This window comes from Sceloporus occidentalis, unplaced genomic scaffold (genome assembly GCF_023333645.1).
Source record: "Sceloporus occidentalis isolate IW3139 unplaced genomic scaffold, rSceOcc1.0.p SCAF_24, whole genome shotgun sequence".
Classification (NCBI taxonomy): Eukaryota; Metazoa; Chordata; class Lepidosauria; order Squamata; family Phrynosomatidae; genus Sceloporus; species Sceloporus occidentalis.
Genome location: NW_028317004.1, coordinates 12,889,594 through 12,907,505, shown reverse-complemented (window position 1 = coordinate 12,907,505; position 17,912 = coordinate 12,889,594). Strand labels below are relative to the sequence as shown.

Below are 17,912 nucleotides of genomic sequence, written 5' to 3'. Positions count from 1 at the left end.
AATGCACTGAAACCAGGAAGCATTAGTAAGTAAAGTTCTTGCACACGCTCGGCCGCACTCCCATGTAACTCCTTAAATTAGCAAACAATTGCATGCATAAATAGAGGCAGCCAGGGGAGGGCATAAATGGCACAAAAGCCTCCAATAGCCCATTTTGAATACAGTAAAAGGCATTGGAGCGCATGTAAGATGCATTGTAAATAATATAATACAATTTTGGGGAGTAGGCTGTTCATTTCAAAGTGCAGTTGTGCAACTTGGGCTAGCAATGTATTTAGAAAAAAGCATGGGGCCCCAAGGATATAAAAGTACAAAAGAAAAAGCAAGGGTTGTTTTCTATGAAAGGATGCTATTTGCAGTTCACTATTTCAAGCAAAAAATGTATGCTTAATGAAAAAACAACCATTACAAAATAGACAAAATATTACTATTACCAGTAATATTATATTTATAGTCCTTCAGGGGGACACTTCCTATTGGCTGGAGTGAGGTCAAAACAAAAAACAACAACAGCCAATAGGAACTCCCCAATGTTTGATTTTACAAGTCAGGGCCAGAAAAAAAGCACCTAGTAGTATAATAAGTGTTTGTGTTTTATTAATAATCCCTTTACTTTGTAGGTCTAATCAGTACAATCATTAGTGTTAGTGATGCAAGACAACTTCACTGAGTGGTTATAAAGGTGGTTTAATTTATTTATTTATTTTTTTATTTGGGACTCTTCACTGGCCAAAGATCACAATTAGCTGTTTACCAACCAACATTTTAATCAGAGCTGTAGGCTCTGTATAAATCTTGCTGTATAAATCTTGCTGAAGATTTATACAGAGACCAAAATGTTGGCGACTTTTGCAGTTATTTTGAATTCATGGCACAGGTCACAATCCTATTATAGGTTCATGCCAATGCTATAATCAATATTATCAGGCCAAACTTTAGGTTTGTAAATAATGATGGTCAAAAGATCAATCGTTTAACAAAACAAATATTGCACAGCAGTCAAAGACCAGTCTTTCACCACCCTCTGGTGATGTGCACACAAAAATCTCCTCTTGTAGCCCTTCATGGGTGACTGTCGTTTATGAAACTTGGATTGGGTTTAATCCGTAATCCCTGACTGTACATGAAAAAAATCAATCAAGTACTGTACCTTATTCGAAAGATCAGATTTTGTTTTGTTGTTTCTTCCACCAGAAATGCCTGGTTGGGGGAAAAGTATATTCGGTCTGTCTCATTCATTAATGCAAAGAGGCTGCAATACACAGGTGTCACCCCTAGGAAACAGGCAGAGAAAAAAATTCAAGGTTATTTCAGCTTTTAAAATAGAACATAGTTACTAGCACACAGGTAATTAATTTAGTCTTAGTAGCCCAAGGGAAGATGGAGCCTTTAGACAAAGTTGATACTTTTTTTTTTTCATTGGGTCAACCAAAAAAAAAAAAAAAGATGTGGTGACATAAGCTTTCAGAGTCTCAGATGGGATAATGGAAGATGGAACAGATCTCTGAGGTGCTTAGAGTTTATGTGTCATCTATTACTACATTGGACAAATAAAAGCCAACAACTTAAACCTAAGATTGCTACACAGAGCACAGCAACTGGGCATATGCCCGATTACCTCTAGTAATGGGGTTATGGCATAGCTCCTCTGACAATGTATTCATGTGGTTAACAGCAGGGAACCATGGGCCTGAGGAATGGTGTGATCCTTGGAGTGTGTTTTATTGCATATTATGGCCTCAATTACAATTGTCATCCTGTATGGGTAAATAGGACATCATGCTGTGAAAACTGAATCATACACCAGTTGCGACACATTAAAATAATGTTTGTTTTTTTAGATTAGAATTTTTTTCTACTTGGTTTCCAGCAGAGTATTTGGGACAATTACCTGCTTCTACACAGCAAAAACTATTATTATTAATATTAATAATTAAATCCAAACACCAAAAAGCTAATTCCAACATTATTTCCTAGAGGTCAACATATACACCATTATATAAAGTTGTAAGCAGACTATAGTGTGGAATGTTGAGCTGTCTTTAAACAGGACAGTCTGACAGTAAAAAGGAATGTGACAGCCCCGCCAAGGAAGAAGGCATGTTAAGTTCCTTTGTAAGTACTTTAATATGTGGTTTAAAAAAAAAAAAAAAAAAAAAAAAAAAAAGGCATTTAGCACCTTCCCTATCATGCACTGGTGTGCTTGAAGCAGCCAATCAGAGGCTAAAAAAGAGCTTCCACTGAAATAAAAGGGAGTTCTTTCTACTCATGGGAACATGAGGTCTCATTGCAGAAGTCTGGAGCTGGCTGGTTGAAAGTATACGGTGCGCGTTCTTTAGCTAGCAGAATATGTCTGGCCAAACAAGAAAGAGGCAAATGCATAAAAGGGGATTATGCAGACTCTTCTCATGGATTTGCAAGGGGACACTCCACCTATCCAACAAACCCTAATGCATACGATAGCTGAGTGTCCCAGCCAACTGGCCACAATTTTGGATAACCCAGGCTGGGCAAAGGCATCTCAATTGACAGGTCATTAAATGAGTTGTTTTGAGGCAAGGAAACACATAATGCCTGCCTGTTTGCGGCCACCTCTAGGACAGGAGTTGCCCACAAGCTTTGAGTCTGAACCAGCGAACGGACTCCTGCAGCAGTGACTGTTCTGCAAACAGGTGCATAACAGAGAGGTCGGCACTGGGGTGTTCAGGAGGCAGAAACGTGTCTAAACCCTCTAATTTCTGAATGTTGGTTTTGCTGGTTTACCTACCGTTCACTTTGCCTACGCGCCGCTGAGGTCTGCACACTAATTAGTAGCGTTTGCTACATTATGAAATCAATGTTTTAACAACTTTCTAATGAGATAAGGTGTGCACCTCTGCAGCAGGGTTACGTAAGGACATTACACACTGCGGTAGATCAGATCATCGTTTAATTACTTCCCTATATCATTTATAGGAAGGGCGACATGTAGTTGGATTAACGTTGTAGCGCAAACCAAATGTCAAAAGAAAAAAGGTATTTATTTTTTTTTGTCATTTTGTTAGAAACTAGAGAAAACAAAGACGATGGGTAGGGTGTAGCACCTGTCCGTTATGCGGCACTCAACCAGGAGCATCTCTAATATGCTTTGTATGATGATATCTCTGTTTACCTATTTTACATTGTTTCATTTATTTCCCCAAAAAAAGTGAAGAACACAAAAAGGTACCAGCCTAACCACACAGTAACACACTAGGAATTTCACATTGTTTAAGAACTTGACAATCTCTTGTACTTTTTGTTACATACAATTACCTGACAGAGTTTTGTTGCAATTCACTGCACCACAACATTTATACGTAATATGTACATTTTTTGCATAATTACGGATTGGTATATACTAAAATGCTCATTGACCAAGCCTAAAATTCCACCCATGAGGGTGTTATTAATTAGGGCAGAGCTGTAATTTGTTGGTAAAGGTGGAGCACTAAAAACGTGCCTTACTAGTCGGTGCATACTGGTCCTATAGAGTTGGAACTGAATTCCGCTGTATTACATCACCGTAACTGGCTATTTAAAGAAATCTTGGGCGTTATGTTCGCAGAGCAATTCTGGAGTTCTACATGATGTGCAATCCGTAGACACATCACCGTACGGTCTATGGTGACTGCAGCTCATTCAGAACATGATGTATAAAAAGTGGTCTTAGCAATCCAACCAGGAATATTTCCTTGGCTGGTGTAGTGATAAGCCTACTTTTTTTTTACCAGGATCCTTTCTATAAATAACCACCTTTGTCCCAGATCTGCTCTTTTTAGATAATTCTGAGGGGCAGTGAAGTTATTTGAGGGCCACCATAACATCATTGCCCACGTGGGTGAAGCTCAGCTGGGACACAGATCCTCATTATTCGATCAATTATTTGGAAGATTGTGTTAGTAGAGTTGAGATAGTATTTAGAATACAATTTGAATCTGTGTATACGGCACATGAATTCAAACTTTTTTGTTTTATTCAAACTTTAAGGTGAATACCCATCTTTCTATCTACAAACAATATAAAGCACTTGATCACATAACTGTACTATGAAATTAAATAATGCAATATAATAATCGATCCTGTTCTTTGATTATTATTATTTTGATATCTACTTATCTTTTTGGAACAAGCTACTGGAAAATAAGCCCTTACTGGTAGGATGGATGACCTGTCAAATGTCCGAAAGTTATCTAGGGCAAAGTGTTAAAGCTGGTGGTTTCGTAATGTTTACATGCTGCATTTGCAAAATGATGATCTAGCATTAACTGTTTATTCCTGGAGTCAGAGACCTTGATGTGAACATTAGCACAGTGGGAAATTTCGACACTGCTCTCCTACAATACGGGAGTAAACTTTTGGTCATCCATTTGAAATGTTAATGCAATTATAGATGAATAATAAAAAGTTCCTTGATAGAACTCTGCCAAGAACGATACCAGCATGGGTAGAACCTATCATGCTCCTATTTCAGAATTCATTCCCGCACATCTGCAAGCTAACCCAATGAATGAATCGGAAGGCGTACCATCAACTCTATTCCCCAAGTCAGCGTATTGTTTGAGAAAACCATGGATTGTTTGCCTAAGGGCTCAAATACTGTCTGAGAAGAGCACTTATTGTAAAACTGATAACCCTATAATCATTTGATATAGCCAGCATTACACATCAGGAACGACATAGTTAAATAAAATCCTGACATTTCCGTAAAAAAAAAACGTTCATGTTTTTTTCTTACATTGCCGATAAGGAAAGAGGAAATTCTAGAGGGGGGAGGCACGGTGTGAACATTTTTGGAAGGAAATTAGACAGCAAAAATCAATATCATCTTGAAATGAACACATTTTGTCTAGAAAACCATTTACTAAGTTTAATAAGTGTTTAAATTTAAAGCGCGTAAACAGGTTTTCAGAGAATGTTTCAAGATACGGGGTTGGTGTCTGATTATTTTATATGAAGAGACGGGTGGAACTGGTCAATGTTCTAAAAGGGGATGGATAGGAAGCTATTTAATGCTTGGTCTAAACACACAATTATGAAAAATCCAATTGAAGAATGGAATGGCTGGATCAAAACAAAAGGGCAGCATTTTATCTCTAAAAAGGAAACGAAAAACAATTTTCCTAAATGAGATCAAAATGTAGATTCGTCTTTCTTAAATGGCTAACAAATTTCCAGGCACAGACAAAATGTACAAAGTCAACTTGGAGTAAAATCTTTGACTGCCAATGGGAACAAAAAGGAATGACGTAGTCTGTGCATGGGTCCCAAATGAAGTGTGAGATGTGTAGTATATTTAGCTGCAAATTATATTTTTTTTTTTTACAGCCGTGACCATTTAAAATACCAGAGCTGCTGGAGAATGGACTACTGGCTACCAAACAGTTCCCTCTAGAGCGACCATATGCTATACCCTTTCAGGGGCAGATCTATGATTGGATTGCAAATGACACCTGGACAATGAAGCGCATACAACATAAACTTATTAAAAAGAAAAACCAAACAGAGTAGTGGTGAACAAGCCAATGTATAAAAAAATGGATACTGTATGTACATTGCAAGATACAAATATATTACCTTTCCATGCCGATGCTCTATAAAAACACACTCGGAGAGGGTCAAACGATTGAGCAGAAAACGTGGTAGGGACAGGTTTCTCATTTAAACAGAAATAAGTCGGCCCTGGTAGCCCCTGCCTTGTGATGCCCCTGCCTTGTGATGCCCCAGCCTGCTTGGTACCCAAATTGTCTCCCTCACTCATAGGAAGTGAAGATTTACCTAATGTAAAGTAGAAGCTAAGCATGATGTGAAGAGAGGCTACTTACATCACAAGAATAACACAGCATTGACTAAAAACCAACAGACTAAAATGAAGCTAATTAGCAAGCGGGATATCAGAGATGCAAACAAAGTTTTTGGTTGCTGGACCAAGGAACATCTTCATTGAAGATGAACATGGTCTCATAAGTAATCGTGCCTTAGTCAAAATGTCTTCCATGTTTTTAAGAAGATTTCTAAGGATTGCATATAAAAGGTGGAAAGTAGGGTACCTGACAAGACAGACTGTCATGATAAAGAGTCCTAACCCATAGCTAACTGTGCTTAAAGAACATCCGATGGCAGGAGCTTCAAAGATTTTTGTCCACAGGGAAGAATTTGAAAAAAAGAAACCCCCCCCCCCCCGACAACCTCACAGGACAGAGGTAGCAGAGGCATCACTGTCTTATTACGGTATTTTTATTGGTGATCATTTCTAAAGAATGTTGCTTGTTTTTTGTTCAGGTTAATAAGTAACCTTTTCTGGAGAACCAGAATACAGCCAAAAGACAGTCAACACAACATTTTCACCTTCAAAATATAAACCTTCAGGTTAATCTTGGTAAACTACAATGGGAAACGCACAAAATGGATTTCTTGAAGCATGATTAATGCTTCGTTTGGTTGTTGGCCGCCGGTGGAAATTTCCCATTTTTTGACATCTGAGTTGTTTCAGAAATCGTTGTGTTGCTAGCCAACATGAAAAGCGAGGTTGTGGGGGATTTCCACAGAAAAGTACACACATTTTCCTAACAATATGAGTTGCTGCACACCACATTTTAAAAAGAATGTATCAATCAATGTTATACTAGAGAAAGTTATTTGCTTAAGTGGCCATACTATTAGTTACTCTATATACAACTGGACGCATTTCTCAAAGGAGAATTGAACAAGCCAGATCCTGGTATTCTGATGTGCAGATCTGTCTGGTAGGTACATCCTAAATAACATGGCACAAAGGGGAATGTGTACACAATTCTCTTTTTTTTTTTTTTATTTTGTTTTAAACTTGGAAAGCATTTACAACTGAAATCGAGATCTTAACTCTCGGCTGAATTATTATGGTATTCTAAGGACATGATGGCTTGTCCCGGACTTTCGCCATATTTTTTTTCTTTAGAAAACAAATTGGTAAAATATTTGGCATCAATCCCAAGCTTGAGTTTGGGATTTGGTTTGTGTTCTTTAAAGAGATAGTAATGTTTCAAGATGAGTTTGTATTGTTACATTTTTTCTTAAAATACATATGCAATTGTCATTTTGTGTCTCTATTTAAGAGGAAACGGGGGCTGCTATTAGGAAGGCAATTTCCCAAGAACTTTGAAAGCAAGGGCGATCGGTGCATTGGAGGTCAGAGGTGGCCCAACCTGAACAAGGAACAGACCAACAGCCACAAGGAGACTAGAAGTCAGCTTCCATACACAGAGGCTGTGGGGTCCATCTAGTAAGTTCATAGGTATGGAGATTAGTTTATACTCATCTATGCCTCAGATCAGTTATCACTATTTGAATATTGGCTGAAAATACCAAGAATCCAATTAGAATTTTACTTTGCACGTCAGCTTTTAAATTCCAAGCTCCTCTACCACACCGATTATGTTATTATTTTTCTTTTACTATTATTATTTTAGGAGGCACTAGAAGCACATGGCCAACTTTGATGATGTTTTGGGTACAGCAATGACCAAAGTAAAACCATACATACTGTTTATTGTGCACACAAGAATTTTCAACTTGTATAGGGTCACACTGTTTTGTAAACCTACATATGGGTCTATTGCATATAACTGTTTATTCAATGCGCTTATATGAAAACTGGTATAGACCAAAGGAGATGTGGGAACTGGTGGTGCTAACCTTGCAGCTGAAAAGAAAGATTACACAATGTTCGTGTTTTGCCATCCAACAAGCCAGGTGATTCTCAGGGCTTTTTGATATTTACTTAGAAGGTCATCTGGGGACAGGTAATGAAGTGCAGTTATAATCAAAATGTGAGAAGTACAAAAACATAAAAGCTTTTCCATTTCAATCCGTTGACATAAACCACAAAAATAAAAATAGTAATAAAAATCACAACAATTCAGTTGCAATTGTAAAACATCTTTTGATTCTTCTGTGTACCAAATAATGGATCAAGTAACATCCACAGAGAATTTAGTGTCTAATTTTGGTACATTAAATCGAATCCATTAACACTCGGCAGAGTTAAGAGATAAATCTACCATTAAGTAGCTAAATCGTAATCCTTGCATTCAGTGTAATGGAAAAATGAAATACTAGATTTTTATCAATTTATATTTATTTAACAAATATTGATCATTTTTATTTACTCTTACCTTCCATTTTGGAATTGTTGTGTGGATTATTATATTGGATAATGTGGGGTAAATTTACCTCTGATTAAAAAAAAAAAAAGACGACTGGATTTAATACCAATAAATCTACCCCTTCACATAAATATTATATTCTCTATTATTTGTAAAATTATCACTTGTTTTATTGTTTTGTCAATATAAAGAGCTTAAAGGTCCTGATTTACACTTCACTTAAAAGAAAACCTCTCTCAAGAAGCAATGAACTCATTCAGCAATAGTGAGAAAGTCCAAGCTTCTGGTTTGGTTCTGCCCGGATCACTGAATGGACTTTAAGCAGCGCATCTGCTTTGTCGATATTGCATTTTTATCCCTGGTGTCAATAGCACTAAGGGCACAACATACGTCCGATGGATCCAACCATACTTGTAGCTGTTGTAAACCAGCAGAGTACTCTGAGGAAAGGGAAACCATTAGTCTGTTAGTGTGCGTGCTTCATGCCACATTTAACATGGATTTTCTGACAGCTGCTCTTTATAGTAATTATAGTTCAGTGGGCTATCGCGAAGCAGTGTACAGCAAAAGCTAATGCTGTAAATAGAAGTCACTTAATCTGCTGCCCCAATCACGGTGATGTATATGTTTACATTGGAAGACTATGTACCCAGTGGAGTGTAGAATGTGACATCTCCGAAGCATCTAAATTTATCTCACGTTTACTTCTATGGCCTTAATTTTTTTTTTTGCGCCCGCGCAGACAGCTATGAGCGGTCAGTTGTGCAAAGCATGCATCCTTAACACACAAAAACCCAGACTATGCCTGCTGTTACTGTTCACGCATGAACACACTAGCTCGCTCTACCCCTCATAAACTGCATGTATTTACGCCTGTGCTGTCAATGCTGATCATCTAAGATCTGCTTAAAGTATAAACATCCTTAAAATGAAATGTACAATATTCCTTGGTATCTGGATCTGATATAAATATTTGCTGGTCACTGCTGGACAACCTTCAACCTTCTGAAGGACACTATAATGCCATACACACAAACACACACACACACACACAATGCGAACCCAATTTCCAGTGAAACAAGCCCTGGTATCAATAAAGTACTCTATTAACAATATTGCGACTTCGGAAGGAAATTACTGCTTTTAAGAATTTAAGTTTAGAGAACTGAGAATGCCTATTTTTTTATATTGTCGACAAAGCTATTCTTGGTTTCCGATTATTCTAAACTGAATTACTATCTGGCTGTGTTTAACTGTAAAGTTGAAGGAAACTGGCATTGTTAAACTAGTGTTGGCATGTTCTCCAATAAGTTCAAATTTCTCATTAGCCATGCATTTATTTGTCTTTCTACCTGCAATTTGAGCTTAAAAAATACAAAAGAAAAAACTATATATCCCGTACATCATGCTTTTCTCCATTTAGGGCTTTCTGTAAAACACCTTTATTTGCATCAAATGTGTCCAAAACCTTGCATGTGAACAGGTTACGAGGAAAAAACAAACAAACTAAAATAGTAATAACTACAGACTCATTAAACTAGTATGAACAATCGCCATTTTCCATCTGTCAATTTACTCTTCATGTCTGAAAAAAAATGTTTTTATATATTATTTCCTGGAAAAATACTTGAAAAGTCTGAGATTACAGATTTTTACTAATCCTCTAACACTATCGGCAAAAAAGGTTTTGCTACACAGATACCAGTCTGCTTAGGATAATCTTGTTGTACACGTTACATGTTAACATAAACTGGAACCACAGTAAAAAGGGGTATAGAATTCCTTAAATTAAATTTGCCGTTCCCATTTTATTTATCCAGTGATCAAACGCCAGACAATGATGAGGATGAATTCTCACATGTTCAAAAGAAAATAACTTTATTGGCACACCAAGGTCACACTCACATGGGAAGACTAATATTTTGCTAGCATTTTGTTAGTCAGGTGTGAACACACTCAAACTAGAACCAGAATCTGACTGCTGATAAGAATGATCTGCCCATTTTCTCTGGCTGTACACACCCTATTTGATCCTTAGTCTTGATTTATGTTTGGGATAGTCTTATGCTTATCTCATGCCTATTTTAATTCCCTCACTGTATTAGTCACGTCCATTTCCGCTGGACCATTGCACCACTTATCCACCACTTTCAATGAAGTAAAACTTTGCTTACTAGTTAACTGTTAAGAACTACCAAGAGTTCTTGAACAAGTAATATGCCATTTGTATTAACTTATATACAGTATACACAATAGACTGAGATACCTGGAAACTCTTCAGATCTGCCCTAGAGGCTGGGAGTATGACAGCTAATTACTGAGCATCCGGGGTAGTCTTTTGATCTCGACTTCCATATCTGCTGCGCCACTAACACTCCTATCCACACCTCATTAGCCAGGTTTCACCCTCTCCATTCCCATAATGGATTTACCCTTCTTCCTGGCTGGGGCATTACACTAATGCAGCTGACAGATGACATGTTTAATAATATGTGTACAGCCGAAACACATCTCCATGCATACATCGTCATTGGCACCAGTCAGCCCCAGTACTAGCTTGGTGAACACGGTGGGCAGAGGTCTATGTAGACCCCCATGTGCATGAATGGCAAGCTCTCCCACTTTTCAATACCAGACCATGGAGTAACAGGACAGCAACTTCTAGACCAGGTGTTTCGTTTTTCTTTTTAATTTTGTTATGAATGCCGTTTGGAGTAGTTTGGATGCACGCTTCTTTAATGGGGGTATTAGGGATATTACACTGCTCTGCAACCTAATGCAGAAAAAGATTGGCATTTGGAAGCTAATGATGCCTTGTGACCTATGTTTTGAAATGCCTGCTCTTGCCCTGTAGGAAGACAGCATTAAAAGCCATAGTAGTACACACGCACGTGCACACACGCACAACCCCCAAACTACCTTTAACCCCTTCGTGACAAAGGCTGATTTTACTTTTTGTACCCTTCGTGACAATGGGCTTTTTAACATTTCTGCGCTGCTCGTGTTTAGCTGTAATTTTCTTCTTTCCTGTTTACTGAACCCACACACATTAGATATTGTTTTTTTCAGGACAAGAAGGGCTTTCTTTAGATGACATTGTTTTGATTGTATCATATTATTTACTATTAAAAAAAGTATAAAATATGGTGAAGAATTTAGAAAAAAAATTACTGTTTCTAACTTTTAGTTGAAAAATCTTTTACTCATCTATAAAAGGTAATAAAAAAACCTGCTAAATAGATTCTACTATTTGTCCTGAGTTTAGAAATACCCAATGGTTTTATGTTTTTTTGCTTTTTTCTACACATTATGGGGCAATAAGTACAGGTAGCATTTTGCTATTTCAAAGCCATTTTTTCCGAATCTGGTAATTCTTCCCCCATGTGCCATTTCGGGTATCTTTGAAGCCGGCCAATGCAATTTACCCCATCAAGTCATATATTTTTGAAAACTAGACAGCCCAGGGTATTCCAAATGCTAGTATTTTAACCCTTTCAAAGCACTAATTCTACCATCAGCCTTTGTCAAACTTTATGGTAGTAATTTTTTGTGCATTTGTTTTTCCACACACATTTTACTTTAGGTATAAATAAACAGGTTCGGGTATATGTCACTATCATAAAACACCCCAATATGTGTTTAGCAACATCTCCCGAGTACAGCGATACCTCACATGAATGATTTTGCCTTGCTGTTTGGGGGCAAAAGGGCCACATTTGGGGCATGCGCATTTTTCAATGTTGAACTTTGGCATTTGGGGATCCACTGCCCATGCCCTATTTCAGGGGTGTCCAAGTTTTTTCTGCAGTGGGCCACTTCATCAGAATTGTATACGTGCGCGGGCCGCACTCATTTTTCACTGTGAGAAAATATGGCCTTTAATAAAATATGCAGATTAAAATAAATTAAATGACACAAAACCTTTACTTTTCCTCTCACTGATTTCTGGGCCTAGAAAGTGTTGTGACTACAAATTCAGGGTTCTGGATAAGTAAAAATAAAATAGTTCTATTTATTTTAGCGATGCACTAAAATGAAAATTCTGGACCAAAACCGAAAATTAAGGGTTCACTTAGCCGAAACTGAAAATGACCCCCCACACACTTTTAATAAAAGTAATTTACACACCAAAATTGTACAAAAAATGATATATTATGATTGTTAATAGCAATCTCAGGCATACCCAGATTCCAGCATGTACTGATTGGCTGGGCATTGTACCGGTATTTTTTGTCCAATTTTAGTGTGTAACCATGCTTTTATTAAAAGTAACACACCACAACTGGACAAAAAAAAAAATCAACAATATGACTTGGCATGATAGGAGTGTGATTGCTAACAGCAAACACACTCTTTTTATACCCAGCCAACCAGTAAATGCTGGAATCTAGGCATGATGGGACTGTGATTGCTGCTAGCAGATTTCTGTTAGCTGTTAGCAATCACACTCCTATCATCCCAAGTCAGCCAGTACATGCTGGTACAGGGTGGCTGTAAGTGCAGACCCCATACTGCTGGCAGCATGAATACACAAGGGGGCAGCTAGCCAGGTTTCAGCATATACTGGCTGACTTGGCATGATAGGAGTGGGATTGTTAACAGCAATCACAGTCCCATCATGCCTAGGTTCCAGCACTTACACATCCATGCTACCACACACACAAATTCATTCATTCACTGATTCATTCCCTCAATCAGGCATACTCATTCAAACACACTCCCCCACCCCCTTACCTGCACTACAGCTCTCTCAATGCCGATCACAGACTTCAGCAGGGGGCGCGGCCTCCCTCGTTCTCCCCACAGAGGAGGCAGGACTGGAGCAGAGAATAGACCCTCCCACAAGTAAGCAGCAGGGCTCTTGTGATCCTGGCTGCCGATCTCACGCGGGCCACACCTCGAGGTCCCGCGGGCCGCATATTGGACGCCCCTGCCCTATTTGGTACATCTTTGAGCCGGGCCACTTTATTGTGCCCAATAAAGCCATATATTTTTGAAAACTAGACACCCCAGGGTATTTCAAATGCTAGTATTTTAACTCTTTCCATGCACCATATCTACCACCAGTCTTTGTCAAACGTTGTGGTAGTCATTTTTTTGCATTTGTTTTTTCACACACATTTTACTTCAGGTATGAATTAAAAGGTTCTCGTATATGTCACTATCACAAAACACCCCAATATGTGTTCAGCAACATCTCCTGAGTACAGCGACACCTCACATGAATGATTTTGGCTGGCTGTTTGGGGGCAAAAGGGCCACATTTGGGGCATGCGCATTTTTCAATGTTGAACTTTGGCATTTGGGGATCCACTGCCCATGCCCTATTTGGTACATCTTGGAGCCGGGCCATTTCAGTGTGCCCAATAAAGCCATATATTTTTGAAAACTAGACACCCCAGGGTATTTTAACTCTTTGTATGCACACATTTTACCACCAGAATTTTTTCAAAGTTTGCAGTAGTATTTTTTTGTGTGTATTTTTCCCCCACACACCTACTTTATGTATGAATTTACAGCTCCTGGTTTATGCCGCTGTCACACGACACCCCAATATGTGTTCAGCAACATCTCCTGAGTGCAGTGATACCCCACATGCATGGGTTTGTCATTTTTGGGGTGAACTAAAATGCCACATTTGGTACGTGTGCATTTTTCTAATTGGAAATTAGATGTGTGGCCATCCTCCCCCCCCCCCCCCCCGTGTTATTTGGGACATTGTTGAACCCGGCCAATTCAATTTACCCCATCAAATCATACATTTTTTAAAAGTAGGCACCCCATGGGCATTTAATATGCCAGTATTTTAACTCTTTCCATGCAAGAATTGTTTTAAGCTATGCCAATTTTAGGACTTGCACACAAAAATATATTTTTTATATATTTATTTTATTTTAGCCTTTTAAAAAAAAAAACATTTTCAACTTGAAGGTTCCCCTGAAAGTGACATCAGTGGGAAATTATTTTTACATTTTGCTGGTTTTTTACTATTTTTTTCTAATTATTATTAATTTTATTTTATTTTTTAATTTATTTTTACTAATCACACTGTGATTAGAAAGCTGGGCTCCATTGACTTGCATGGTGAATGCAGTACCTGTATTTAAACTGCAAGTGGAGCCAGAGTTCTGTAGATGGTCTGGAGACCATCTAGCAAACTTTTTCACCTTTATTTTTTTTCCCGGGCCGCCGCCATCTTGGAGATGGCGAAGATCACCGGCAGCTGCGGCTGTGACCGCTCTCCGGAGCGGTCACAGCCCATCGAGAGGTAAGTGTTTGGTGTTTAAGTTTAGGAGGCGATTGTTGATCGCCTCCTAAACGCTTTTAAAACGGGCGTTTGCCGCCATACAAAGTATGGCGAATGTTGACGCCCCGGGGAGGGGCCAGAGATGGCCCCTTTGTGCCGATCATGGCGTTGCTGAATGCCTCGAGGTCGAGGCATTACAGCAACGCCGTTTCGGTGCAGAAATAGATCGCTTTCTGCACCTGTTTAAAGACGGACCGGCAATTGTCATCAAGGGGTTAAAAAACAAACCATAGATTAATAAAGAAACTCATTAAACTGGAAGGGGGCATACGCTTTACCTTTGCTCTGCATATAAAGAACAAGACATGGAAAGTCCAAGGCTCATCTCCAAACATTTTTAAAGGAGATTATTGAACAATCTGGCATCGACCCAGCATGTTTTTGTTTTTTTTTCTTTTCTCAAGGCTGCATAGCGAGCTGGGAGCCACTGTCAGTGTACTCTGGATCATACAGTATGCCCCTGCACCAGATGATCTTTGCCTTAATCCGGGCAGTCCAGAGACAAGCCAACATATCAGCTGCAAAGAACACGAATAGATTTAACGTTGAAATACCAAACGTCTCAACATCAAGAGAATGCTTTTTTTTCATCTTTTTGTTTCTGTCTTTCCTTTCAAGTTCCATTCAGAGTCACTGCAGTAGTTTTGTTGTCTTCGCGGCTTTGGTTAAAAGACAGACCCTTCATTTTCTGTCGCTTTTACAAGGGGAATCCCAAGAAGTATTTTTAGTTCCAGTCTACCTCCTGAGTGCTATTAAGTCTTTTCAGCTCTAAAAAGGGCGTACGCACTAAACAATTATTAAATTGAAGTACATGTTCAAAATACGGTTTGCAAAAACACCTATTATAATTATTATTTATTGTTTTATTTAGCCCCATAAAACTGTGACTACTACTTTCTCGCTATAAGATGTGAACAGGTTCCAGCGGCTGTCTATGCTCCAAACATTGTCTGGTTTTCCGATTTGCCGTAGCAGACAGGTTCAAGAAGAGTTCAACTTAAAAGTTTCATTTTAATGCTCATATGCACCTTAATACTTGGCAAGCGATTTTTTCTTCAGAATTTTGGTAGAAAGGAGAGTTGTATGAAACAGACAAAAGCAGACCCATGTTTTTTCTTTTTATAATCCGCCAAGCAAAGCCTAGAGTTCACAGTAATTGGTTTTACCCTTAATAGTCTTTGCGACTGAACGTGTGTATTTACTATGTAATTCCTGGGGGATCAACCAGCTACGCTGGAGAATGGAACAAGACTAAGAATTTTTAGCAACCACAAGGCTACCACCAGCAAGCTCCCCCCCCCCCCCCCACGTAGTCATATAAATGTTCTTAATAGTTCTTAATTTTGCATTTTTTCTCTGGTCTAATGACATTTATATTGAATGTCACAGCCAGACACATGTGTCGAAGTTAGGAGGCAGGAAAGGATGTATCACAGGGGTAACTGCTCTTTAAATATAAACCCTAACGCCTAATTTTAACAAGTCATCATGCCTTGAGGAACAGCCATATTTTTTTTATTTAGAAAAAAAAAAAAAGAAAAAAAAACGGGTTCAGAAGAAAATGTATTTTTAATTTTTAAGACACCCTTCCACAAGTTTTTCAAATTCCTATCCTTGAGTAGGACAATACAAAAAACCATGCAGTCAGTTGTAGAAAAAGTTAACTAGCAAAATAATCCACTCTACAAAAACCTGTTAAACAAATATTTTCAATAGCATTCAGTTTTCTTGTTTCAGAGAAAGGAATATTCTGAAACGTAGTGAATGCTATTGTGTTCACGTTTCACTAAACATAAATAACAAGGTGAATAACAAGCACAGCAGAAAATAAAGAACACATCATGTAGTAAGATATGGTGGACAAATACAGACACAAACGATATCTCTCTGGATCCGGTTTTATCTCTGAATGCTGACACGGATGCAGACGGTATCAGACACAATGTTTCTATTTCCTTATTATGACTTGATTTATATAGCACCCTCATATTCTGTGGCACTGTACAATTGATAAACAAGGGGGGGGGGTCTTCTGTTTTTTTAATACTCCTCCATCCGACCAGGGAGCGTCTCCACTCATCTCTCCCTTAGCAATGCATAAAACCGCACAGGGTCGCACCTTATCTCAGTAAAAACACTTGCTTTACTCGCCACACATCATATAAAAAAAAATAGTACATATCAACAAAGTGGCTTTGGGGTCTCCAACATACCGACTGTCTCTCGCTTACCAAGCACGGTCCCGCCCAGTGTGTTGCACCAACAAGCAGGACATGAGTAGCGCAACACATAATATGGGCTTACCGAAAAAAATGTTGAGGAGCTAAAAGTAGTTTCATGTAAAAAATATCAGTGGCTATATAATGTAACAGCCCCCCTATAGCAAAGGATCGGCTATTCACCCCCCAAACGAAATGTAAAACTCACCGGAGGCTTTAGCAGCTATGATACATATCTCTTCAGCCACGTACTCCCCTGGTGGCAATTGCAGGCAGTCTCCATTCTCCTTCCCCACGCTGTGGTACAGACGGATGGAGAATCCCGCGTCGCTCTGCTTTGGTACGCTTGCATTCGAATTAAGTTCCTCGCTAGCGTGGACAGGAGGGGCTGTGGTTATGTTCATTTCAGTCATTGTGAGGCAAGCCATCACATTACTTCATAGAGAACAGTTACCTGCGAAAGAAAATAGCCAGACTAGATTAGTTACGCCGTGTTTGGATACTTCATTTATCTGCAGCGTCGGGTACAGTGAACAATACTGTGGTGGTATATGTGGGGTGACAACTAATATAAGGGGCAGAAGAGACACACACGATGGCATTGTAAAGACGGTTGGACAAGCAGAACATTGTAGGCACATCTGCTAATTTCAAACAATATAGGAGTTAACAAAATCTTAGGTCTGTACAGCCCTGGACATTATATAGAGGTGTTAACCGGACAATCCAGCCATCATTTGCATATATAATAGCTGTGTGGCCCCTTTTTGTATAATCTATTTTGCAAATGCATGGGGAATTCTGCATTTTGACCCATTTACCTTTAGACCGTTTTTATCTCAATAAAGATGTCACTGAAACTGCTACAGTCATGTGAAAAAGAAACTACACCCTCTTTGAATTTTATGGTTTTACATATCAGGACATCTGTTCCTTAGCGGTCTAAAAATGAGGTAAATAGAACCTCAGATGAACACCACCACATGGCATACTACACAATGTCAGGAGTTATTCATCAAAAATAAAGCCAAAATGGAGAAGCCATGTGTGAAAAAAATAAGTACACCCTTACTTATTCCATACAAATCAGGATGCTAAGTAGCAGGTGCTGCTCTTGATTAATTGATCATCAGCAAGTGCAACCACCTCTATAAAAGTCAAAGTTTTACCAGTTTGCTGGTCTGGAGCATTCTGGTGTGTGCTAACACAATACTAAAGGAGGAA

The 17,912-nt window shown here is 38.7% G+C and overlaps 1 protein-coding gene across 1 annotated transcript in view; it reads right to left on the bottom strand.

Annotated features, from left to right (window-relative positions):
- Positions 1–17,116, bottom strand: part of LOC149300644 (tyrosine-protein kinase JAK2-like) — a 50,005-nt gene extending 32,889 nt beyond the window's left edge. The window contains exons 1-2 of the mRNA XM_089484961.1: positions 16,897–17,116; positions 1,151–1,274 (exon numbers count right to left, since the gene is read on the bottom strand). Of these exons, the coding sequence (XP_089341087.1) occupies positions 1,151–1,274; positions 16,897–17,116 (344 nt within the window). The remainder of the gene's footprint in view (positions 1–1,150; positions 1,275–16,896) is intronic.
- Between the last annotated feature and the right edge of the window lie 796 nt (positions 17,117–17,912).